Raw genomic sequence first — 25,805 nt, 5'->3', positions numbered from 1 at the left:
GTGTTTGGGGGAGAGCATCACGGCGTGGCTCCTCGCTGAGGTTGTGTATGTGCTGCTTGCAGCTCTGCTGTCTGTCCGTTCCAGGTGTTTACTGATGGTGTAACATCTTGGAGTATCTCCAGTCACTGCAGCACCCTGTGTTTGATAAGGGAGCTTAATGGGCTTGACAGGATCAAAGCATTTTCATGGTAAAATGATTATAGCTTATTCTGAAAGTGGATTTCCTCCTTCTTTATTCATTGTCCCTCTTCAAACAAACTCAGGCTACTAAAATATATTCTCCTGCAGGACACACAGGAAGGGGAGGCAAGGATGTCAACGTGCTCTAAAAAAAGCCACCCAACACATTTCTCACTGTTAAAGTGGAATTATTTCACTTTCAAAAATATATCTCTCTGCAGATACGGTTTAGCTGGGAAAACAGACCCAGCAGTGTCTATGTTTGCCGATTTGTTCACGTATAGGATAATGTGTTTTTCCAAAGAATACAGTAGTACTTGTGTACATAAATAACCACCCAGAGAGCCTTTTCCAGTGGTGACCTGACCAACACATGGAGGACGCCAGATTGTCTGTGGGTGAATAGTGGCACTTATACCACCAAAGCTTAGAAAATATTGTGTATTGTTAGTGTTTGCAGGGTTGGGAGCTTGTTTTTGTCAGCATTTCTCCACTGGGGAATGTATTTTGGACCTGTCCCAATCCACACTTGACTTGCATACGCTTTCTGGTGTCAGTTGTATCGGTTCTTAAATCTACAAATGTAAAGAGTGAGCTGTGCTCCCAGGTGGCCTGATAATGTAGGAACCATTTGGCCGGGTATTTCTCCCTGCAAAGCCCTGCTGTGTTTGCCTGTGCAGAGGAGGGATTCAGCAGGTGGGGGCTGTTGCTGTGTAATGAAGAGCAGTCTCGTGGCGCAAGGGGCTGATGTGACAGTGCCGTGTTTCCTGTCCCCAGAGCTGCACTGACGCACTGCTTTGTGTGCAGTGCTTGTGACCTTGCTCAAAAAACTCACCCAGATGGAAAATGACCCTTCAGAAAACAAGAGTTTCACAACCTATTGTCCTGGTCTTGTGCCAGCACAGTCACACATGGGGCTGCCAGAATATCTGGGGATGGCACGTTAGAGTGAGGGGGCACAACTACCTGGACCATCACTGCCCCAAACTCTTCTCTCATGGCCCAGAGGGGGGGTTAGCAGGAGCAACTGCAATAAAATTCCTTGTCGGGCTTGGACTTGCCTGATCATCACAGAATATTATTTGCCCAGTGTGTTGCAGTGTACAAAAAACTTTGCGAGTTGGTTTTTACTCACTTGTGTATCTCAATTTCTAGGAATCTCTTTCTCTGGAGTTATCTCAGGGTTCCTAAAAATGTAGACAGCTCATTGTGCATAGTGTCCTCGCTGCTGTGCTCTGGTTTTAAGAGGGGGCTACAAAAAAAGGCATTGCCTTGTCCTCAAATAAGAAGAAAATGGTTAAAAATTCTGTGAAGAACAGAAATACCTAACTCCCTAAATACCATGTCTTATAAATCTCACCCTGCCTGGCTCTCTGTGCTGCACATTCTGGCCATTTCATTTATAGGATAATTAAGGGATTTACCTTTTAAAGGTCTTGGGTTTGTTTTCACATCTAACCATTCCAGCAGTTAGGTGTGAGCCAAAGGATTTACAGGCAGCAAACAGCCTACGTGAGCTGCATCTACTGGAGGGAGGGAGAGGGACTTTCCTTCTCCTGTGTGTCGTGGGAGGCAGGAGCTGGGGGCTCTGGGAAGGCTGGAGAACAGCTCTGGAGCAGGAGTGTCCTGCCTATGTGGCAGGAGGTCTGCATTATAGAGCTGTCCATATCTATCCTCTGATGCATGAGGAGCACACGTGTCAAGAAACAATGCAAATTAGAAAGGCAGAGTGCGTGGGTTGACCAGATGGCTTTTATCAGCCAAAATGAACCTGATTTTTCCTTTCTCCCTCTCTCTCTCCCCTTCTCCTCCAGAAGCCCTTCAGAGACCGGTAGTGTCAGACTTTGAGCCCCAGGGACTGAGCGAAGCAGCTCGCTGGAACTCCAAGGAAAACCTTCTGTCCTGTCCTAGTGAAAATGACCCCCATCTCTTTGTTGCACTGTATGATTTTGTGGCAAGTGGGGACAATACCCTCAGCATAACTAAAGGTAAGGTTACTGTCCAGAATGGCACTGGGAGTGTGTGAGAAGGCAGAGTTATACACTAAACCCTATGGAATTGTTTTAATTGTGGGGATTCTTATTAAACAAATACATATATTTCACAAAATCATAACCTTTTTAAAGGTTAAAACTGTTTTGTGGGGGTTTTTTTTGCATTGGACAGGAAACTGTAAAAACTGAAGTCTCCATTAGGGGCAAGAATTTGAACTGAGAAATTAAACTAAGCTGATTTTGGAGCTGGCCTCTATTTTCATAGTTCTCCAAAACACAGTCCCTGTATGAAAAATAACTGTGTATATAGATATAAGATATAAGGACCAGAAGGATTGAGTAAGAAAACACTACATGCACCTCCAAGTTACATCTACTTACCTTGCTAACTGAAATTACTTTATTGTTTATCCACTCCAGTTCTCTCCTGGCTCCCTCAGACCAACTCAGTTCAAATAAAATTTGCTGGATTCAGTTTTTAAGCTCAAGCAGTATCGGAGCTGGTGCAGAACTGCACGGGAGCCTGAGAGTCTCCTGAAGCATGTGACTTTATTTGGCTTGGAGGGGTCCACTCAAGCTTGAAGAGAAACACATGCTCCCTGCTGAGTCAGATACCTCTTCTTGTAGGAGATTACTAGTGATCTGTTAGCCAGAAAGAACCTATCTTTGTCCTCAGCTGCCAGGTTTGCCCTGTGTGAATACATTTTCTGTTTTCTCAGGTGAAAAGCTCCGTGTCCTGGGCTACAATCACAATGGGGAGTGGTGCGAGGCCCAGACGAAGAACGGGCAGGGCTGGGTCCCCAGCAACTACATCACCCCCGTGAACAGCTTGGAGAAGCATTCCTGGTATCACGGGCCGGTGTCACGGAATGCTGCCGAGTACCTCCTGAGCAGCGGGATCAACGGGAGCTTCCTGGTGCGGGAGAGCGAGAGCAGCCCCGGCCAGAGATCCATTTCCCTGCGATACGAAGGGAGGGTGTACCACTACAGAATAAACACGGCCTCCGACAGCAAGGTAGGCTCCAGGACATCCAAACCGTGAAGGAAAACCTTGCTGGGGTGCTTTTGTCCACTGACTGCTCGAGGTCAAACAGTAGCAGTTGAACTCAGCAGCTCTGAACCCTGAGAGCAGCGTTCGTCGCCTGTAGTTACAATAAACCCTGAGATTCTGACATGGCTGGGACAAAACACTTTTAGTCCTTTAGCAAACTGTGATATAACACAGCTCAGCAGTGAAACACTTTAAGGTAGAAGATACTAGAGCTACATCACAGCTGAATGTAATGGAGGTCATTAACAAGAGATTCTGAGGATGAATTCTCGTCCCTTGTGTTCAGAAGAGAATCTCTTTGACTGCCAAATAGAAAAGTCAGCACCTGCTGCTTGTAATCCTGTAAATATTAGGGACAGAATGCTTTTTGGGCTATTCTGCAGTGTTTTTAACTAATGTTTTGATTTCTCTACAGTATTTCCGCGTGATCATTGGAGACGGGTAGGCACTTTCACTTTTATATGGGCTGTGCCCCTAGTTCCTTCATTTTTCCCCTAGATTGTTGTGTGCTGTAGCAGTGTTGCAATGCCGTGCTTTGTGGATGCTGCAGAGAAATGTTAGCGTAAAAGTGTAGTTTTCCACAGATTTTGTTGTTTGAATTTCATGGAAATTTTTCTACTGGCATTGGATTTCGGGAAACATTGTTTTTTTTAACAAATCTATTTTAAGCAGTGTCTCTTTAGATCCTGTGCAGAAGTTGAAGTGTGAGTCTGGAGCGTGGCTGCTGAGGCTCTTCTTGCCAGCATCTAATAGATGACAGGTTCTGTGCCGTTAAATCACTTCAAAAGAAAAAAATAAAAACAATCAAGCATAGTAGTGGCCCACTGTGCCCAATTTTCCCTTGTCCAGTGAGAGCTTCACTCTTCTTACAACAATGCCGCCAGCAAAATCTTTAATGTGAAAACGTAGGGAACCAGTACATCATGTTCCTTATTTATCAGGTCACTCTGAAACCTTTAATAAGATAAACAGGTTTTATTCAGTGATGAAATACTTTTTGCCTGCTTTAGCAAACATGTTGTAATTGAGACAGTTCTGGCCATGTTATTTAAGGTAATGTATTCCCAAGTTAAGGTGCCTTGATTCTTCCTTTTCCCTCCCATGCAGACACTCTGTGGTCAGCATCAGCACTGTCAAGTGCTGACATGCAGCATACTTGAAGGACTACGTGGCAATCTGGAATATTATTCCTCCTCCTGTCTCTGTAGCTGCGATTCCCTCTATTCCCATAGATGCTGGCAGATGAGCAGTGTTCACACGTGAACGTTTTGAACCGAATCCTCCTTTGGTTGGTGTAAATAAACACGTGTCCATGAGGAGATAGCACATGTTCTCCATTTGAGCTGTAAAAGGGTTTGGCATGTGAGGGCTTTCATCCCAGCAGAGCTGTTTTTATCCCAGAAACAGAGTTCTGCAGAGCTACACTAATCCATTCGGGTCTGTATTAGCCAGGTTAACTGTTTGTTTTCCACGAAGTTGCTTGAATTGGTGTTTTTGAGGAAAGGTGCAGGTTGGAACAGTTCCCTGCAGCTCATGGTGGCTGGAAAAGCTAAACTGGGCAGCAGCAGTGGCTCAGAGAGCTGTGGCTTTTGGGCTTCACCTCTGCATGCAGGGACAAGTTAAGAGGTACTCCAGTCCTCCTGATGCTGTGCCAAGTGCCAGCATCCCTGCAGAAGTTTGCTATGCCCATGCATCAGGGGCTGCAGTTTGCAGCCTGGCCTGTTAAACCCCATCATTTTCAATTTGCGTTAACGAGCCGGGCAGTGAATTGAGACAGCTTGGTGCCAGATGTGCTGCCCACTCTGCTGCTGGGCTGGGGGACACCGAGCTCTTCCAGCACCCTGTCCCTGGCTGTCAAAGCTGAGGAGCTGGGGGGAGAAGCAGCCAATATCCCTGTCTGTCCCTCTGCAGGATGGAGGCTGCTGGAGCAGGTTCCTGCTCTGAGCTGCTCGTGTCGCACTCAATTACCGGCCTCGCAGCAGAGCGTGGCTGTGCCGAAGGAAAGCTCTTACCTTCACTGCCCTGAGCACCTGGGGCCTCCCCAGCCTGCTGTATCATTAGTCAGCCTGTCCAGGGAATTTAATGTCTGCACGTTCTCCAGTGAGGATGAATGGCTTTGGTGGGATCATATCCTTTGCCTGAGAGAACACGCTTTGGGAGAAAGAGGTATTAGAGGAATGTGTGGAGCAGCTGCTGCTCAGTGTGGTGATGTGTCCTGCATTGCACAGCCTTACCCAGGCTTTGTCCTGGAGGGAAATTAAAGGGACTAGGAAGAGATCAGTATGTCTTAACTTTAGTACTGTTGATACTGAATGCATTGGGGTTCAGCAACTTTAAAAAAAAACATATCCAGGATTTTTTACTTGATTTCCCGTTTTAATGGGTCATATTCTTCCGGACCACCTTTTAATGTTTTGGTTTGTTGGTTGGGGTTTTTTAAAAGGAAGGTATTAAAAGTGAGCTTGCTTGATTTGGCTGGCACAGTGCAGCCAGTCATCTGGTAAACCACTTCCGTGGTACAGAGGACTTGGTTTTCCTGACTTGATAATACTTGAGGCAAAGCCTCCTATTGAGTAACCAACTGAATAAACAGCCTTGCCCAGCCAGTTCTTCAAATCCTGCTGTCTTCAGCATTAAGGAAGCAGGATTCATGTCCTGCTTGAGTCTCTTGGACCCTCCAGTGGCTGAACTGGATGGCCCCTCCTTTATCAGGGACTCTCATGGATTTTTTTTGTGTGGATGTCCTCCATCCTGATGCAGGTTTTCTCTGAAATCTTTGACCATTTATTTAGCCTCTTCTCCTTCTGTAACAAGATCATATAAACTGTCACACTAAATACAGATATCTCTAATTCTTATGAGATATAACTTGTCATAAAACCATGGGCAGCTTCCTTTTCCGTGCTTCTCTAATACTTCCAAGTAATCCTGGAGCTTTCTCTACATCCATATTTTTAGATTTTAATCCTTGGTGTAACATGTGAACTGCTCACACCACTGCAAGTACTTCAAGTCATTCCCAAACAGGCATGGCTTGTTTTAAATTGTGGTTGTACTGGCTAATGCTTGGTCGCTCGCACCAAGCAGCTGCGAAAGCCTCTTATGGTGTCACTTTTCTGTTCTCAGAACATCTGTTATTAAGGTGATTTCACCTCACTGACCATGAAAAGTGTTGCGGGGTTTTGGAGGGTTTTCTTTTTGGTTTGGGTGGGGTTTTTTTAGCTGTGGTGTTGAAATGAGATTTGGTCACTTCACCAAAACAATATCCAGCTCATTTAGGTCGAGGGCTGTAAACATGCTCCCCAGGAGGATGCCTTTATTTTTTAGAGTTAAAGTTTCCCCAGGAGTTTTTTTAATCAGCATCTGTAGCAAAAGCAAAACAAGAGTGAAGGGGAAGCAGATTCCTCCAGACCAGGGCGTAAAACCCTCCACCCTGAATGCCCTTGCACATCGAAAAGCTTTTAACAAGGGCTGTGATTTCCCAGCACTGGAGAGGTAGGTTTCTACAGCAGAGCTGCCTTTTTTGGATCACAAATGCTATTCAGTGTTCACTTCCCAGAACCCTTACAGGGGCCCTCGTTGTGTTACAAAGGCCATAGCTGTACCTTGCAGTCTAACCTGCGGCTGATCTGCGAGGTCGTTCACTGCTGTGTTTGTTTTCCCTTTCCTGGTTACAGTGTGCCTGAGCTGAGCGTTTTACCTTCCTGCAGCTCTTCCAAATAAGTCCATGACACACGTAGATTGGCAGCTTTTGCCATTTCTGACCATAATAGTCACTGGACATACATAAGTTTGTGGCTCATCCTCATAAACCTAAGTAGGGATTTGGGCAAGCGGGATGCTGAGGGGGAGAGGTACTTTCATCTGTCACTCCTTCTTCCTTGAATGACAGAACTGCTCTTTTCCCTCACTTTTTCTTGCATGTAGTGCCTGTGCTCCCATGCTTCAGAATATTTGGGTTTCTCCAGCGCTTCTCATTCTCCTTGTGACTTTGTATAGTAAACAGATGCCTGCAAAGGAGATGTATCCATACAGGAATTGCCAGTCTCCAGTACAAAGACTTTACTTGAATCTGAGGGTGGTTTTATCCCTCCCTGCACACTTTTTTCTTTCCTCTTTCAAATACATCTCCCTTTTCTGTTAGACATATTTGCTTATTGCTGGAGGTTCACAGGGGCATTTTCTTTTTCCATCCAACAATTCTGTCCAGGCAGAAGAGGCAGAATTCGACCCTAAGCCTAGGATTTTTGGATCCCTGGCAGCCCCATCAACTTCCCAGCCTCCTGAAATCCCTGACAGATGGCCACTGCACATGCAGAACCTGTTGAGTGCATATGCAGCAAGTCAAAGGCATTTGGGAAGCTTGATCATAGCTAGTGACATGTGATATGAGCAGTAGGAATAGTGTGTGGACTGGACAGAAATCTGGGAGGCCAACACGGTGCTAACTCTTCCTGCGAGTTTGTCCCTTGCCAGACCTTGGTCCTTTCTGAGAAATGGAGCTCTTGCATCTTCTATGTCCAGCATAGACTGGACTGTGATGCAAAGTGCACTCTGATGCAAAGATTTCTCCCTCTCCTTCAGGTGTAACCACCATCACTTTTCAAATAATTAAATCCCTAGCTTTTGTCACCTTGCGTGGCAGAAAGCTGGGCTTGAGGATGAAAACTAGAAATAGCTCTGGTGGGAAGGAGTCACTTGTCTGTTATCTTTACTAGGATTTTAGGCTTAAAATGGATCTTCTGTATAAATGTTAAGAAGGTAACAAATATGGGTTATCATGCCTCGCAGCAGGTTTTCATTCAGTGGTAATGATTTTACTTCACTGCTATCGACCATTGCCCATCAAAAGGACGGAGCAGGCCAGCTCCCTGATTTCATGCTAATGCTCTGCAGAAGCTTAGGAAAAAGCAGGGAAACCTCCATTTTGCCAAGGACACTTCAAGGAGAATTTAGGCCAAATAGTAATAGTGCAATTGAGACACTGAGGCTGACAACCCCTCACCCTCCAGGAAATGTCCCACAGCCTTTACTGACCAGCCTTCTGAAAAGAGACACCTCAAGCAGCAGCATGTCAGTCTGGTGCTATTTGCAGTCCTTCCTCCCGTTTTGTTTTGGCAAAGTGCATGTATTTTCTCCTGAATCGATGCCTTTCCCATGTAAGCAGTGACTGTTCTGGGCTCTGGAGCTGCTTACAGACCTTGTGGAGCTCCTGGTTCTTGCAGCTTGAGTAGAAGCAACGCCAACACTCCGCTTTCACGATTTTGTGATGTAGTTCCCACGTGTGAGCGTATTTCTACCACAGTGTGCGTTACCTGAGTGAGTCTTCTGTTCCTCTTTGCTTCCCAGCTGTATGTGTCTTCAGAGAGCCGCTTCAACACCTTGGCAGAGTTGGTCCACCACCACTCCACCGTGGCAGATGGGCTCATCACCACCCTGCACTACCCGGCGCCCAAGCGCAACAAGCCCACGATCTACGGCGTGTCCCCCAACTACGACAAGTGGGAGATCGAGAGGACCGACATCACCATGAAGCACAAGCTGGGTGGAGGGCAGTATGGAGAGGTGTATGAAGGAGTCTGGAAGAAGTACAACCTCACAGTGGCTGTGAAGACTCTGAAGGTAGGAGGACTCAATCTCGGAGCGTTCCCAGCAGGAAGCGCGAGTTCAGGGTGGCTGCCCTGCCCTTAGCCCTGGTTAGACATTTGGGTTGATGCCGGGCCTTCCTTTGTGTGCTGTAAGCTTGGAATAGGTTGTTTTTGAAAGAGCTTGACCCTACTATGGTTTATGTGATGCGTGAAACACTCATATGTAAACAAAGGAGGACGTTAACAGCACGATTTTTACTTCAGAATGGATGAAACCTTAGAAAAGTAAATAGTGCCGTGGTGTCTCGCGTTCAGGGTGTGGTAAAGGTGAGCTGTTCATGGATGAACACACCAACACAAACTGGTGTATTAAGGAAAACTGTGGATTATGAGTCAGTCAACATAAAATTCAAAGGCTGTGCTTCAGGGAGGCTTTACATGTTTTGATTTTCTGTCTTATGTGGCGTCTCTCCCAAAAGCCAAGCTCCCTGTGTACCTGGAAGTCTTAAGCAATTGTTCACAGCTGCTTCTTATCAAAAGACACAAGAGGAGGAAAAAGGGTATCCAAGCTAAGATGTATTAAAATTCATAAGTGGCTTTAATGAAGAACTGGATAATCAGTTCTGCTGCTGGCTCTGCTCCCTGATTTCTGTGTCTTGGTTTCCTTGTCTCTTGAAATGCAAATAGTGCTCTGTGAGTTCATAAGGTCATTGCTTAATTCATCTATGTTTATAAAACTGTCTTGAGATCTTCTGGCACCATCTGCACACATTGCATTTGATTGCTTAATAGGAGTTTATGCGAACTTGACACCATGTTCTCTCTCCTCGAATAGGGACGTGGTTTGGTCTTGCAGAAACAAACAGAACAGGGGGTTTTGTTTGTTTCTTTTTGTTTTTTTTGCAGTGGAAATTTTGAAGTGGAGAGAACTGTGTAGATGCTTTAAGTGCCAGGGGAAGAACCTTTCCTTGGTTTGGGGAAAATATTTCATCCTTTCTCTCTGAGCAGTGGCTGCCTCAGTACTTCTGGGTTGCTATGGCTGCAGAAAGTATTTTCATTTTGGCCTTTTTTGTACTCTGGAGGTTCCTGCTGTTGCTCCCAGTGGGGGAGTCCAAGTGCTGCTTGCACAGGGAGCGAGTGACATCTAGTGTTGTCCCTGCTCGGGATCACCCGGGAGTGTTGCAGAGCAGGTGAGCCGGGATGTGACCAGGTTCAGCAAAACACCCACTTTATATTGAGGGGAGTTCAGTGCTTTCCTGGAACGCTGCTTGATGTAACATCTTCCTGCTGTGAGCTGCAGTGTGAGGATTCCCGACGCCTTCAGACTTCTCATCTTGCTTTCATTCTTTTCTCTCTCAAAACCCCTCAACAAAGACAAATTGCATGTTATCCCATCACATCTGTTTGTGCAAAGGAGAAACCTTAATACAGACCATGGCTGTTTCAAATATATCAAATAAATATTTAATGAAACACTGCTAAAAGTGGTTCATAATGTAGCATGGAGCAGCATGTTCCACTGGGGAGTGTAAGAACAACCAAGAAGAGAGTTGAGAAACACTCCAACCCGCAATTATGCACGCTAAAACCATCCTTAAAAGCAAATTTATAATCCACCTTTTTACATCCATTAGTGTACTGCCTGACAGGTGGGATTATAGCTTTCTTCAAAGTTTTTGGAAACATTTTTAAATCACATTTATATCCCAGTTCTACCGGGGAAAACAAGCCTTTCGCAGTTTCTGCACAACCCTTCAGATGACTCATTTTATTTTCCTCTGAGAGAATATTTTTCAAAACTTTTTATGACTCTCCTTGTTTCCTTTCCCCATCTACTCCAGATATCTCTGTAAGAAAAAAGGGAGGGCAGACTAAAAGGGGGGGGGGGGAAAGGTCCTTTGAAAAGAAAGCATCTTTTTGAATAATGATGCTTATGAACACCCGTTTGTTGTTCAGTTTTCTTTCAAGTGCCTAAACATAGCTCATGGCTGGCACAGAACTCTAGAAGGAGGCAACTGAAGCAGCACACACTGTTCCTCAGACAGTGTTTTGGTGCTGAGATATTTCCCATTAAAATGCATCGCTGGCAGCTCCATGGATTGCACAGGACACATCAGTATTTACAAGGGACACGCTCTGAATTTGTGTTTTTACCCCCAGCGTTGGAAAGGGGGCACAGGGCAGGCAGTGGCTGCAGGAACGGGGCACGGAGCTCTGTGACCTGCACAGTGTTGGACCAAGTTCATCCTGATGTGACTGTGACCACAGCCTGTTCTCCTGAGGGCCATTTAATGGCTGAACTGCCATGAGCTGGTCAGCTCAGCACATTTCTCACTGCACACCTTGAGTCTGCAGCCACTAGGACTGCTTCTGCTTTTTCTTTTTTTTTTTTTTCCCTCTCTCCTTTTTTTTTGGTATTTTTTTCCCCAGCAGAGAAGCCTGTGTTTTAAATTAGACAACACACAACCCCAGTGTCCCTTGATGCCATGGCATGGCCCTGTGCTCTGCTAGGAAAATACTTTACAGCCAGAACTGTTTTATTTCTTCCAGTGGGAGCTGGAAGCCGTTTAAGCCTGGTCCTTTGCACGAGATCGGGTTTTCAGAGAGGTCATTGTTACAGTGGTTCTCTGTATGTGTCCTTCCTCTTAATTTGGTCACTGAGAGGTAGGAGATTTCCAGCAGTGGAGCAGCTATGCAGAGGAGAAACCTTCCAGGGTTTGTGTAGCATGAATAAGATCAAGGCGTATTTAGGGTAATTTTGCAACCTGGATTATTAACCCAGTTTCCTTTGCCAAAGAGAACAGTTTAAGGTCCTGCTCACAAGGACCTTTGGACTATTAGTTTTGACAGTGTGTTCAGAAAAATCGCAGCTGCCAATCAAGCTAATTGGCAATGAATAGTAAATGATTGAATGAAACTGCTGGAAAAAATGTTCTCCGTGCTAACTGCAAAGCAGGGAGCTGGCTGGATCTCACCGTGGCAGCCCACTGTTATCGTTCTCACCAGCAGCAGTAAATCCTTTCCAATCCTTCCTTAAAACACTTTGTCCATGTAGCCTGTCAACATTAATCCATCAATGAAAAAAAAATATGGATATAGAAAGAAACATTGCTTTAGGAATAGGTCTGTATTCTTTTGCACCACTTTGAAACGACCTTCCGGCCGTTTGGGGCATATTTGCTTCAGAAAAATATGTCTTTTGAGCAAGAACTTGTCTCTTCCTTGGGTTTGTTCTGTGCCAAGTAACTTTATGGCGCCCAACAAATCGGTAGTGACACGTCTGCCCACAGTGGTTACGTCATGGGTCAGGCTCTAAATGCCAGAAATGAATCTGTGAAACCTTGGACTTTCAGTCACAGAGTGGCTGCCATCGGTCGTGCCTCCCTGTCTGGGATGGGGGGGGAAGTTCTTGTTCCTGCCCATTGAATCTGCAGACCTGAATTTCAGCAGCTTCTCAAGCGTTTGATTGTGTTGTGTCCTTCCTTTTATGTTCATTCTTGTTCCTTTGCTGTACTTTTTATTTCATGTTATCTTTTTTTTCCTGTTAGGAACAAGCACTTTTTTTTTTTTGCCTTTTCAGCTCCTGAGTGTTCCTGTGAGAAACCCCTCACAAAAAGGATATGGATTTTCTTTCCCCAGAAAGCTCAGTTAGAATAAGAATGACAAAAATATGTATTTTTTAAATCATACAAAAAAAGCCAATGTTCCTAACTCCCTGGCTTTGTGATGTGGCTACAGGGAAAAATTACCTTGCAAGAACTATGGCTTATGTTGTCAGCCTGCAGTTCTTTTTGTGTCCTCATACAAAAATCTGTTTCTCCTTTGTGCACACTGTTTGCCAAAGCTTTGCCATTGTTCTGCAGGAGGATACCATGGAAGTGGAAGAGTTCTTGAAAGAAGCTGCAGTAATGAAGGAGATCAAGCATCCGAACTTGGTGCAGTTATTAGGTAAGTGATAAATACCAAGCAGAGGGATTTGAACTAAACCCTTGTGCAGTGATATGGCTGTTAAGGAGCAGATAAGCTGCTTACCATACCAAGGCTTTAAATACAGACACTTATTGTCTGGCAAAATTCACAATTTGTACCACTAATACATGATTTTTAATGATCTCGTCTCCCTAATGTTTAATTTGCCAGAGCCTGAAGCAGAAAATTAAACCCCTCTATTAACCACTTCCAAGCAGAGCTCATGCTTTCCATAAGCCCCATATTTCTACCTTCTGGAGGTGCAAATTGCCCTCGAGGACAAAACCTGAAGATTCACTGATGTTCTCAAACACTCATTGTCACCTTTACGTTGGTCCCCAGGGGTGTGCACACGGGAACCTCCTTTCTACATCATCACGGAGTTCATGACATACGGGAATCTGCTGGATTATCTGCGTGAGTGCAACAGGCAGGAGGTGAATGCTGTGGTGCTGCTGTACATGGCGACTCAGATCTCCTCAGCCATGGAGTACCTGGAGAAGAAAAACTTCATTCACAGGTAGGAAGGACCATGAGCACCCCTGAATCTCGAGCACAGAACACCCCTTGATGTCTTTTCCTGCCTTTCAGGCTATCACAGCGTTGGCTTAGATGCAGTTGGTGTTCTATATTTAACACACTAGTGCATTGTGTTCTGGCACAGTCTGCTAACCTATCTATAGGATGGGTTTTCTCTTAGGGTTTTTCTCTTACCTTTGAAGAAGCTGCAGGTGAAAGACACATCGCTACTTTTATATTTTGGGCAAGGGCCTTAAATGGAAAGGCTTCCCAAAGTAACAGACTTCTAATGGACCAGATGAGCTACTTCCTTGATTGTGACAGCCATTAAAAACTGCAGTTGGCGTTGCTGGATGTGAGCAAGTGCTCGCAGCAGAGCCACCCCTCTAAGCGCCACCTCAGCCCATGTTCTTTCTTGTTTGGTTCGCTTTGTTTCCCATCCTCTGCAGGGATTGTTCCCGCTATTGTCTGGATTGTGTACTCACTTTAATAAGCATCTCTGCAGTCTTTAAAAGTCTCGGAGACTCTGACCTTTAAGTGTGCTGCAATTATGGCTGGAGCTTTGCGTTCCTCATCTGCAGAAGTGGGCTCCTGGCAATATAATGACACATCCTGCGCCAGGGCTGGAGAGTCGCTGAGCTTTATACAAGATGCTCTCGGTGTCGTGGCGTGACCTTTCCTGCCCAATTAACTGGAATATGGAATTAGCACGTGTTTTTCATAGAGACAAATATGAAGATCGTGTGTAAAGTTCTAGGGGCCTCCTCCAAGTCGTGCATTGCCTTTGCTGCCTGAAAGGCCTGTTTAAATGCTGCCATCAGTCAATAAATTGAACAGTGATGCTGCCAATTAAAATTTCCAGCCTTTGATTTGCTCTGTTGAAAGTGTTTTGTCCCCTCAGCCCGCAGGAAGTAAACTTTAAAAACTGCTTTGTGTGAATCTCATTTGTCTGCTCTGCCATTCATTTCATTTCCTCTTATTTCTGATGACCCATTTATCTAAAATAAATAGTAGCATTTTTCCTTATCAGCCACCCCCATAACCACCTACCCAATTATTTGAAGAGTGTTGTCACAATTCACATCCATGGCTTCAAATACTGGGCTCTGACCTCATTTAATGAATCAGGAAGGAGGAGGAATTTGATTATGAAGGGGAGCTTTTATTTAGATACACATTGTAGTAATCAGCATTGATAAGAAGGTGTATTCAAAAACACTGTGTGAATTTAATGGGCATCCAGTAAGAAGTAAGTTTTTCTTTTTTTTTTTTTTATTTTTATTTTTAATTTATTCTGATTGAGCGGAACAAGCAAAAGAAACAGCAGTGTCTGCCTCCTATCTCAAGATCTCACTGGAGCTTCCTGGTAGAATCAATTTTTAGTTCAACGTGACCTAATCTGGAAAAGTGTTTTAACAAAACCTAATATTTGGAAAGATGTGCTTCTGTGCTTTACCTTTTTATCCTCCTGAAGCATTTCTGAGTGTGCAAACAGCAGGTACGATCCAGGGAAGAGGCAAATGCAACGTGCACATCTCTCACCTGCCAGGGTGGAGCCGGGTGAAAAAATGCAGAGGAGAAGCTTAATTTTGCTTATTGCCCAGTCCCTTGAAAATTTCAGTACCGGCAGCAGAGGCTACAGCAGGTTTGCAAAGGCCAAAAGATGGTGTGAACAAGTTGTGTTGTAAAAGGTGGTACACTTGGAAGGAGGAAGAGCAGAGCTGGGAGCTAATCCTGGTGCTTGAGCAAGGACTGGAAAAGGAGTCTGGAGAATAACTGGCGTTAGTTGGGGTGACTGAAGCGTTAGAGGGGTGGGCAAAAAGTGAGGCTTTGAGACTGGGTTTCTTCAGTGCTCATCCTCAGCTATTGATAACTTGAGCACTGACATTTCTTTGAATTATTTTTATCCTGAGGGTGGCAGCTTTTATTGAAACTGAGGGGGCTTCTTGAAGCTCTCACTTCAGATTAGGGAAAGAAAAAAAAAAAAAAGTTTGGATGACAGTCTTACAAAGCCAGGATGGAAAATAACTCTCCCTCTCACATGTGTGCATGTAACTACAGGACTTCTGTGTAATACTCTGATCAAAATAATCACACAGGCCCAGGTTTCCTCGGGAACAGCAGGTTTCCTTGCTATCGCTAAAAGTGAGATGGCAAAGACTCCTCATTGCCTAATTTTTGTCTTTTTCTTTTTTTTTTTTTTTTTTTTTTTTAGGGACCTTGCTGCCAGGAACTGCCTTGTAGGGGAGAACCACTTGGTGAAGGTGGCAGACTTTGGCCTGAGCAGGTTAATGACGGGTGACACGTACACGGCCCACGCTGGGGCAAAATTCCCCATCAAGTGGACTGCACCAGAAAGCCTGGCCTACAACAAGTTCTCCATTAAATCCGACGTCTGGGGTAAGAATTTGCACGAACAAATTAATGCAGATTATGGTCTTCTTTTCTAGGGCTGTGAAATGAGGCCATTGTGGAACATTTCAGGAGGGAAGCACGTTCCCTGGTTTGAGCCACATTGTTCTTTTGAGCTTGTCAAGAGTGCAGGAACTAATCTCTGCTCAGGCAGTCTGAGAGCAGAGCACAGAGGACGCTGACCTGACTTTATATATTTGAGTTGTTGGCAAATATGAAAATAAAGGATGCTGTAGGGTTTATAGAAATGTATGAAATGGGGCTGGAGGACACCAATGCTACTGCCTTGGTGGAGTCATGGCACAGGACTATGAAGGGATATATTGTTATATAGCAAAAAAACTTTCTAACTACTTCAAGGAAGAAAGAATCTGGTTCATTTTATGTTAAAAAAATAATAATTATGTGTGTATCTGTCTAGCGATAGTTCCAAGTTCATCTTTCTGCATTTTAAAAGAATAATCTTTGGAGTGAGATGAGGAGAAGCAGAGGGAAAATTTGATGACAAATGGTTATTGAAGAGCCCTGAAGTGCTGGTGATAAGAGTAGGCTTAGTTAAGTGGAGCTCTGTTCTTTCAAATCTGACCACAGGAAATCTCATTGTACTTTTATCAGCCTTTCTTTGGGTTTTATATCTCTGCCATAGCTGTTGGTCAAATTCTCAAAAGTGCCCAGTGACATGAGATAGAGGTTTGTGGGACGTGGTCCCAAAAGCACTTGGAAAATGATATCCTGAGTATCTCCTATATATAAACCAGCAGACAGTACTGAAGCAGTGCTGAAGTTTTCTGCAGTTTTGGGGGAGACTGTGCAGAGAAAGGCTTCATTTTGGAGAAACTTTCAGGTAGATGGCTGATGCAAAAGGTTCTCTAAAACCCAAAACAGCCTCCCAAAGAATATGTGATTGCTGACCAAGGTGTTTCTGCTGCTTTGGGCTTGCAAGTGGCGTTGGCTGTTTCTGTCTGCCACAGCCTCAGGATGCTGCTGTGGAGGCTGCAGGGTCCCTGTTGCATTTCAGTAGTAGAGTAATCCAGGAAAAAAGATCCCACAGGAGTATTGGGTATCTTTGGTTAGGGTTAGCTGTCACCTTTCAAAGCAGAGTTGGGTCAGTGGACTTTGGGGTCTGATCAGAGCAAACCAGCTGTCCCTGGAGGCCACGGCTGCTGCTGGGCATGCCAGAGTTTGGATGTTTTCACCTCACTGCCTCAAGACAGCAATCAAAGAAAATTGTGCACAGAAATGTCTAATGTAAATTGCCCTTGGTGGCTTTGCCATGTAATGTGATGTGATTTCCTTACTTATGCAGAATTGTAATCGCTTTCTCTTCAGGTTAAGAACAGAATAGGGTGACTGAACTAATTACATGCAGGTTGTTGAACTGGTGTTGGGTTTATTCTGCGTGCCTGACTCCTGGGTTTAGCTGCCTGACCCTGGTGCTGACCTGCATCCCCAGCAGCCCCTGCCAATTGAATGCCTCGCCTGTTCCAAGACCCTTTCTGTGCTCTCCCTTTTCCTGTTCAGCTTTTCCCTGGGACCAAAACATCTCGCCCTCACCGTGCCTTGCCAGCAACTGCTAAAACTTCCCTCTCGCTGCTGCCTCCCACATTTCCCTTCAAGACCATGCTGCAGCTAAACAAGGGCACCCCAAAAACACTGAGCTATTAAAATGTGCAAGTCCTCCAGGGAGAGGTTGCAAATGAGAGGAGCTGTCACACTGAGGGAGCGACTGCAGTGCAGCAGTGAAGCGGTTTCAGCTAATCCACTGTGAAGTCTCTTAATTGTGCCTCTAATAGGACTTGAAGGATCTCAAGGCGTTCAGGTTTGAGACAACTGATACATTGAAAATTAGTCTAATTCTACCCTGTCATATCGCAGGAGACTTGTCTGTGCTGATGGAGTGGCTTGTTACGCTTCTTTAACATTTAAGCTGCTGCTGAGCATGGGATCTGAGCCACCCAGAGCTGGCCCAAGTGTGCAGCACTGTTTAGTGACTAGTCCCACTAAACATCCTCTCAAATTCGAGATGAAAACAAAGCTTATTGATTTTTTTCTTCCTTTTTTTCCCCTCCCTTTTTCTCCACTGCAGCCTTTGGAGTTCTGCTGTGGGAAATTGCAACCTATGGCATGTCCCCTTACCCTGGGATTGACCTGTCTCAAGTCTATGAGCTGTTGGAGAAGGACTATCGTATGGAGCGCCCTGAAGGCTGTCCTGAGAAAGTTTATGAGCTCATGAGAGCATGTAAGTGTTCCTCAGCCTTGCAAACGCTGCTTTTTAGCTCTGCAGGGGTGCAATAAAAGTGCCAGAATCTGGCCACGTGCAGCAAGGCACGAGGAACCCCCTGCCAGTTCCAGGGAAGGTGCAATGCTGTGTGGAAGTGTTTGGTTAAAGCTGCTTTCCCCAGAGGATGAACACGCCATGGAACCAGCTGTTCATCCCTGCTGGGAGCCCACAGGCCCCGGGGAGAGATTTGTTGTGGATCTCAATGCTTTCTTTGTCTCCTTTTTTCCTGACAACTTAAAGAAAAGCTTGTGCTCAAGGATGAAGCAGGAGCTTCGTTTGGCTTCTTGCAGGACTGACTGTTCCTCTTCACTGTGGCTTCTTGGTACGTGACTCAGTGCCACAGGCTTTTTTCCAGTGGTGCTCAGCACCTCCCGTCACACACTAACATGGAAACCTGATTTAGAGAGCGCTGGGTGTCTGCAGCTGTCACTGAGCCAAAGTGGTTGCAGACACCCAGCACCCTGTAAATCAGATTTCTGTGTCAGTGTTTTATCTCACTCAGTGTATTAGAAGGGAAGTGTGATTTCTGGCTGCTCCTGGTGCAGGGCACTGAGCGTCTGCTGCTGGAGGGAAGTTTTGAGTGGTGGTGTGTTTTTTTTTCAGGCTGGCAGTGGAGCCCTTCTGATAGACCTTCCTTTGCTGAGATCCATCAGGCCTTTGAAACGATGTTTCAGGAATCCAGCATATCAGATGGTAAGTCCCTCTTGGACCAGCAGTTCCAGAGATGGGGAAAGGGCTGATGCATCCTTAACTCTGCATAGACTGTTTTCACTGAAACCCACGCCTAGGTTGTACTACCTGGTGTAAATGGCATAGAAAGCAGATACATATTTGCATGTGGTTTTTTTCTGGGAGCAGACATCTCACATTAAAGGGCCAAATGGATGAATAACCTCGAGGAACTTCTGCTTGGCATTGCTCGCTTTTCTTTTTGTGATACTAACTCCAAACAGTGCAGTATTTTTTTTTTATCTTCTGCTGATTTTAATAAATGTTTTTCTTCTGTGCATTGCAGAGGTGGAGAAGGAACTGGGAAAGAAGGGCATGAGGAGTGTAGTGAGCAATTTCCTCCAAGCCCCAGAGTTGCCAACTAAGACGCGAACATCAAGGAGAGCTGCTGAAAGCAAAGATGCCAATGAGGGCTTGGAGACTGCACATGCTCGAGGCCAGGGGGAATGTGGTAGGTTTTAATTAAAGTCATTATTCCTTCAGGAAATACAGGGGAAAACAACGTGCACATCTAGCTCCAGGCCTTCACGTAGGCAGAGCCGTACCTAATAACAGGTGCCATCTCTGTGTACCAGTGCTGTGTTTCTGGGTGACAGGCTGCTGAGTTTGCTGTCCTGGGTCCAGAACTCCTTTTATTAGCTTTTGCAAAGGTAGGTTGTTAATTCTGGGACCAGATACACACAGCAGCTGGGAGTGTGAATCCTTAACTGGCTGAGGGACTGGTGCTTTCTCTGCCGTTGCTTAGAGAAGCCCTCGGAGTTCTTTTAACTTAATGGCTGTTACCTGGAGCTCCCTAAAGACCAGAGCCTGAGCACAGAGCTCTCTGATCATATCCTCTTCCCATTCCCTGGCAGGAGCTATCAGTGGGATCTCCCACTGCCTCTGAGTGCGGGGTAATCTGCTGTGTTCAAGCCACTTTACACTACCACACTGCATAATTTAAAGCAGGGTGATAGCTCGGGTTTTGCAAGCCCCATAAGGGAGGTTTCTTCGCTTTCCATCCTACCAGATTTGTGCTCGCAGCACAGAAGAGTATTACTCTTGGCAGGTACCAAATATAATTTCAGCGAGGGACAAAGAGGTATTTACAGAATCTTCCATAAAATTAAACTTCCAATCAGTTTCTTCAAACATTTGCTTGCCATTCCGAGGCAATAAAAGCGGTGGTAAAAGGCTGATTGAGTACAGGAGATTTGTATCTACCTCGTTTGAAAAATAATAAGGTAAAATGAAATACAGTGGGGTGTTTTTTTTTTTTTCAGCTCCTGTTGAGGCTGCCTCTTCTGACCATTCATGTGACCTTTTTTGTGTAATGTCAGATTCATCTAGTAGTACATGTTTCAGTAGCAAATGCACATCTAGACAAAGAAGTGGGGGGAAAAGAGGGGATTTAAAATGTTGGGAAAAGAAAGTAAAAGTGACTTAGAAATGAAGGTTATTTACCATATATAGGAAACGAAATTGCCTATTATTACAAGCTTTTGAAATGAAATAATTTCATTTAAATACTTAAGGGTTTTGAGAGATTCAAGTGCAGCAGGAATAATACGATTTTAACATTATGCTGGGAGTCATTTCACTGTATACTGTGAAAGAAAATTTTGCACATTAAACTTTTATTGCAGTTTCCCTTCCAATTGTCAGTGTTTCCATAGCAAGTCCAGCAGCTGGAAGCTGATCCTCAGTGCAAGCTGCTAGTTTTCTCTGGATCCTGCAGCTCCACTGTGTCTATAATCAGAAACGCCATGGCCTGTGCTCTGGCTGTCCAGGTCCCCATAAGTCCTGTGGGAATGGTGTTCCTGTAAAAGTGTGCTGTCTTCTCAAAGTCCACAACTATTTTATTTCAAATTCTCTCCCCTCAACCAAAAATCCACTCCTCAACCAAAATCCTACCCAGAGTGTGATGATGACCATCATGTGACTGAGAAGCATCCTCCTTTCCCCTATGACTCTGCTTCACCTCCCCTCTTACTGCCTAGTCAAGCCGTAAATGTATCTGCTGCCCTGCAGGCATTCCTCCTCTGGATCAGAATGCCATCACAGTGCCCGGCCTGGAAATGAGCCCCTCTGTCAGTCAAACACAGAGACCTTCAGGACTCTGTATGAATTTATTATAAACCATTATTCATTTTTAAATACCTCTTGTAAGTGGAGAGAGGGTCACCCCATCACTTCCTTCCACAGCGGTGCTGCTGAAAGAGGCTGGTGCTGCCCCTTTGCTCTGTTACTGTACAAAGCTGAGCATCTTCACCGTGGTTTCTGCTCATGAAACAGTTATTTCCATTCCCCACAAAGAGTGACATCAGGAAAATGAACGAGGAGCCCGGGGATGGAGGTGGGTTACAGAGGTGCCTTATTAATTCAGAGGGTCAGCGATTCAAAAGACAGCAATAGCACAGGGACTAAAGCAAAGGCCTCTTTGTATTTATCTTCTTCACAGTGTGAAGTTTAGACAAGTCTCCAGATGTGAGGATGGGAATCTGAACACAAATATGTGATGTTTGTGTGATGTTCTTTCAGTCGGAAGCCTACAGGGAAAGTAGTTTGGCAGCCACCTCAGGAATGAATGGATGCAGGATCAGGGACCACATTCAGTCCAGGCTTGAGTGTGGCTGCACTTGCTTTAGCTCTGCTCTGAAGTTGTGTCTCTTTAGAGCACCTGCACCTTCTGGAGGTGCTGAAGTGGTTTGCTCTTGTAAGAAAACAGATTATTCTGGCTCTCGGAGCAACACTCAGAAAACTCTTTTCATTTCCCTTGCAGACCCTCTGGACCACGAACCTGCTATTTCTCCCTTGCTCCCACGGAAGGAGAGGGTGGCCCTGGAGAGCAGTTTGAATGAAGATGAGCGGCTGCTTCCGAAGGACAAAAAGCACAACCTCTTCAGCGCCCTGATCAAGAAGAAGAAGAAGACAGCTCCTACACCTCCGAAACGGAGCAGTTCCTTCAGAGAGATGGACGGGCACTCGGACCGCCGGGCGGGCGGCGAGGAGGAGTGCAGGGATGCTGGCAACGGGGCTTTCGTTGCACCCCCCGCAGACACAGCTGACCCCTCCAAGTTTCAGAACCCAAGCAATGGGGCTGGTGTCACCAACGGGGTTGTCGCTGGGAACTCTGGGTTCCTGTCCCCCCATTTACGGAAGAAGTCCAGCACGATGAGCAGCGGCCGAGGGGTGGCTGGGGAGGAGGAGAGCAGTTCCAACTCGGGCAAACGTTTCCTGAGGTCCTGCTCAGCCTCCTGTGTGCCCCACGGAGCGAAGGACACGGAGTGGAAATCCGTGACTCTGCCTCGGGATTTGCAGTCCACGGGTCGCCAGTTTGATTCCTCCACGTTTGGGGGGCACAGAAGTGAAAAGCCAGCACTGCCTCGGAAACGGGCAAACGAGGCCAAGACTGACGTTGCTGTCAGGGGGACAGTGACCCCTCCTCCACGGCTGCTTAAGAAAAACGAAGAGACCACTGATGATGTGTTCAAAGATGCAGAGTCGAGCCCTGGCTCCAGCCCTCCCACCCTGACACCAAAACTTGGCCGTAGGCAACCTGCTGCCCCTCCTTCCTCCGGCGGGCTCCACAAGGAGGATGGGGTCAAATCCAGTGCCTTAGGTACCACTGTGACCATGGACCAAGGTTCTGCTGCCAAACCCAACCCCGCTGGGTTCGTGGGGGCCAGCAAGGTTTCCTCTGAGGAGCCACGACTGAGGAGGCTCAAGCAGACCTCGGAGTCGGCAGGGAAGGACAAAGGGAAGTTATCAAAGCTGAAACCGGCCCCTCCGCTCCCGCTCGCTTCATCCTCCATCGCCAAGCCCGGGAAGGTTTCTCACAGTCCCAGCCATGAAGCAGCAGCAGATGTGGTGTCTGGGCCGAAATCCAAACAGTTGACTCAGGTTGGAGAGGCTGCAGGCAGTGATGCTGTCAAGCCAAACCAGTCAGGGGAAGGTGTGAAAAAGCTGGGGATCCCCTCTGTACCAAAGCCACAGTCCTCTACAAAGCTGCTGCTGAGCACAGCAACCCCAGCTGCCTCTTCCTCATCCATACCCTCTGCCCCAGGCGGGGACCAGGCGTCATCCACAGCCTTCATCCCTCTCATATCCACCAGGGTCTCGCTGCGGAAGACCCGGCAGCCCCCGGAGAGGATTGCCAGCGGCACCATCACCAAAGGGGTGGTGCTGGAAAGCACCGAGGCTCTGCGGGTCGCCATCAGCAAGAACTCTGAGCAAATGGCAAGCCACAGCGCCGTCCTGGAGGCTGGCAAGAACCTCTACACCTTCTGCGTGAGCTACGTGGACTCCATTCAGCAGATGAGGAACAAATTTGCCTTTAGGGAGGCCATCAATAAGCTGGAGAACAACCTGCGGGAGCTTCAGATCTGCCCGGCCACGGCCGGCAGCGGCGCCGCGGCCACCCAGGACTTCAGCAAACTTCTCAGTTCAGTGAAAGAAATCAGCGACATTGTTCAGAGGTAGCAGAAAAAACAGGTTAGAAACAAACAAATCAAATCAATCACAATGGGCCAAAGCCAGCTGTGGAGAGAGTAATGTGTGGACTGACAAAAGGACCGGGACGTTCAGGTTGGGGCTGTGCAAAGGACGCAGACTGTGAATGGGCGCCCCAGCTCCAAAGGGCAGGGCTGTGTTCAGGAGGCACTTTCCACCCTCTGAACTCAGATTCCCTGTGTTTCATATACTTGTAATCGTCTTATCTGTGGAGTTCTTGCCTTGTGGACTACAAGTCTAAATGCTGATGTCACGCCATGCCTTTTTATTAATATTTTATTGTTCTGGACAGACCGTTAAGACTGAAGCCAGGCTGATGGACACTGAGATACCATCCTCCTCAGGAGGACTTTGTACTGCATTTTCATCCCCTCTCTCTGCCCCCCTGTACACGATGATGCGTGTTTGGATAGCAATATACCCACTGTGTTTCTTGGGAGAGCTGCAGCACGTGGCCCTGGCCCAAGTCTGACGTTTTCCTGACATTAATGAAACATTTGGCGCTTGGGAGGGGAGGGGGGAAAAATAATTAATGTAAGGTTTTTATGAATGACAGAATGCTACAAATGATGATTGCCCATATTCTTGCTGTGATTCCACCAGCTGCCCTTTGTTTCTGTGTTTTCAGTAGATTCTCAGTGTTGTTGAGCTCAGATGAGCTGTTGGGTTCACAATGTTGGAGGCAGCACCTGCGGATCTCCCTCGGTAGCAAAACAGGACTGGGGAAGGTCTGGAGGAGGTTGTGCTATCAGTCTCGTGATATCTGACATTATTTGGGCTGGTGTTTGGCGTGGGGGGTTGCAGAGCCCAGGGAGCTGGTGCTGAGCAAGGCATTGCTCCCTGAAAGCCGGAGAGGGGCAGTGAGGGGGGATGGCTTGGGATGAGCTCTGAAACACCACTGTGCCTCCAGCAGCTGTCTCGGCTGAGCCTGCACGTTGCAGTGGATGGGAACTGCTGTGCCTCCAGTTGAATTTTGTTCTGTGAGTAGAGAAGGGGCCTGGCCTCTGCCCTCCTGTGCTTTGAGGGGCTGTGGTGCCTGCCTTTCCGTGCCAGTGGAGCTCCCCGGGAAGAGCTCCAATGCCAGTACTCTGGGGTTAAACCATTAGTACCTTCATGGTGGTGTGATTCCATCCAGCATCAAACAAGGATCTGTGAAGACTGCAGACGCTTCCCTTGGGTGCATCTCCCAAGGAAACCGCCACAAAATGCTGACAGCAGGACTCCTGGCCTTCCTTTCCAAGGCCCTGTGACCTTCCCAACTAATGCAGCACGGCTGGGAACTAACTGTGACTTGTGACAATAGTGAAAGAACAAGGTTTAGGGCTATTAACAGTGCAATTTAACTCCTCTTAACAGTTCCAAACATGAGAAAAACACATTTTTCATGTCCTGTTCCCCTGTAACTCTCGTGACCCCTCTTGTGTATCTTAAACACTAATTGCCTTCAATTGTATTTTATGCTGTTCTCTTTGGAACTGTTTGTTTTGTATATGATTTCTAGTACTTCACTCGTGTGTGTTCACACCACTTCTCGCCCTCACAAACAGCCATGACTTAACACGTGACAAATGTTCAAAAGAAAATACACACTTCTGCCACAGGCTGCCTTTAAAAATGTAAGAAAAGAGAAAAAAAAAAACAACCCTTGGACTGTCTCTTTCCTGGAGGTACTGTTTTTACTTTGATAACATATTGTGCCACTATATTATACATTTGTATCTTGTTATTACACACTTTTGTAGACTTGTCTTTTTTACAGTGTGTAAATAGCTCTGTCCTTCATCTCTGTGATACTTAAGGGGGTCGTTTCCCCTTTAATTTAGTCCAGTACAGATTGTTTCTGTACATGACTTTCAATTCTTCCTCTTCTCTCTCTCTATTTTCCTTTTTTTTTTTTTTTTGATTTATTTTTTATTCCAGTCTCTCTTGTGTAGTGTATTTAAAAATAAATCAATGTTGAAGAAAACCTGTGTTTGTCTGTTAGCAAAGCTTTTCCAACCCCAGTTACCTCCCCTTAGATTCAGCATCTGAAAACAGGGGTTCCCTGTTTGGGGGGTTCACCGTGGCCCTTGGGCACAGAGGGATTTGTGGAGCCAGGCCAGCAGCCCCTTTCCATGTTCTTTTGATCTGGCTCTGGGAAGTCAGGAGAGAAAAGAGATGCACAGAATAAAGACTGTGTCATCACCTCTTTTGAATCAAAGACTTCACTGTTGTCTTCAAAGATTTAAATCAGAGATTTGACTAAACTTTTCTTCCTGTTAGTGGTTTGTAATCTGTAATTCAGCTGCTCTTGTGGTTTCCTCCTCCTCTGCTGTGACATGACCCATGAGTTTCTCTCCTCTTACTGTTCCCTCCTTCATTTCTGATTGCCCATTTTTATCTTCAGCCTTTCCAGCGAATCTGGGGGGTTCCAGGTGGGAGTGTGACCAAGATCCTGCCAAGGTCAATGTCCAGGCTGCTCTTCCAAGTCTTGCATATGGTGAATGGCTGTGGGCTGAGGGAAGATGAAGAGGCTTAACCTGCCCCTAAATACCACCACACCTGGTGATCTCCATCTCCACTGGCTTAGGGACCAGTCCATGGTGTCGTGG

General features: G+C 46.1%; 1 protein-coding gene across 2 annotated transcripts in view; it reads left to right on the top strand.

The window, feature by feature from the left end:
* ABL1 (ABL proto-oncogene 1, non-receptor tyrosine kinase) overlaps positions 1 to 25,180 on the top strand; it is a 78,699-nt gene extending 53,519 nt beyond the window's left edge. For both annotated transcript variants that reach the window (XM_027911664.1, XM_027911665.1), the window contains exons 2-11: positions 1,995 to 2,168; positions 2,894 to 3,189; positions 8,575 to 8,847; positions 12,677 to 12,761; positions 13,125 to 13,302; positions 15,517 to 15,701; positions 17,800 to 17,952; positions 18,598 to 18,687; positions 19,010 to 19,174; positions 21,485 to 25,180. In XM_027911664.1, the coding sequence (XP_027767465.1) occupies positions 1,995 to 2,168; positions 2,894 to 3,189; positions 8,575 to 8,847; positions 12,677 to 12,761; positions 13,125 to 13,302; positions 15,517 to 15,701; positions 17,800 to 17,952; positions 18,598 to 18,687; positions 19,010 to 19,174; positions 21,485 to 23,184 (3,299 nt within the window). In that variant the 3' untranslated portion in view covers positions 23,185 to 25,180. The remainder of the gene's footprint in view (positions 1 to 1,994; positions 2,169 to 2,893; positions 3,190 to 8,574; positions 8,848 to 12,676; positions 12,762 to 13,124; positions 13,303 to 15,516; positions 15,702 to 17,799; positions 17,953 to 18,597; positions 18,688 to 19,009; positions 19,175 to 21,484) is intronic.
* Positions 25,181 to 25,805: the final 625 nt, after the last annotated feature.

This window comes from Empidonax traillii, unplaced genomic scaffold (assembly GCF_003031625.1).
Source record: "Empidonax traillii isolate 1590-97213 ecotype Southwest subspecies unplaced genomic scaffold, ASM303162v1 scaffold34:size3740991, whole genome shotgun sequence".
Lineage (NCBI taxonomy): Eukaryota > Metazoa > Chordata > Aves > Passeriformes > Tyrannidae > Empidonax > Empidonax traillii.
This window is presented reverse-complemented; position numbering and strand designations above follow the sequence as displayed.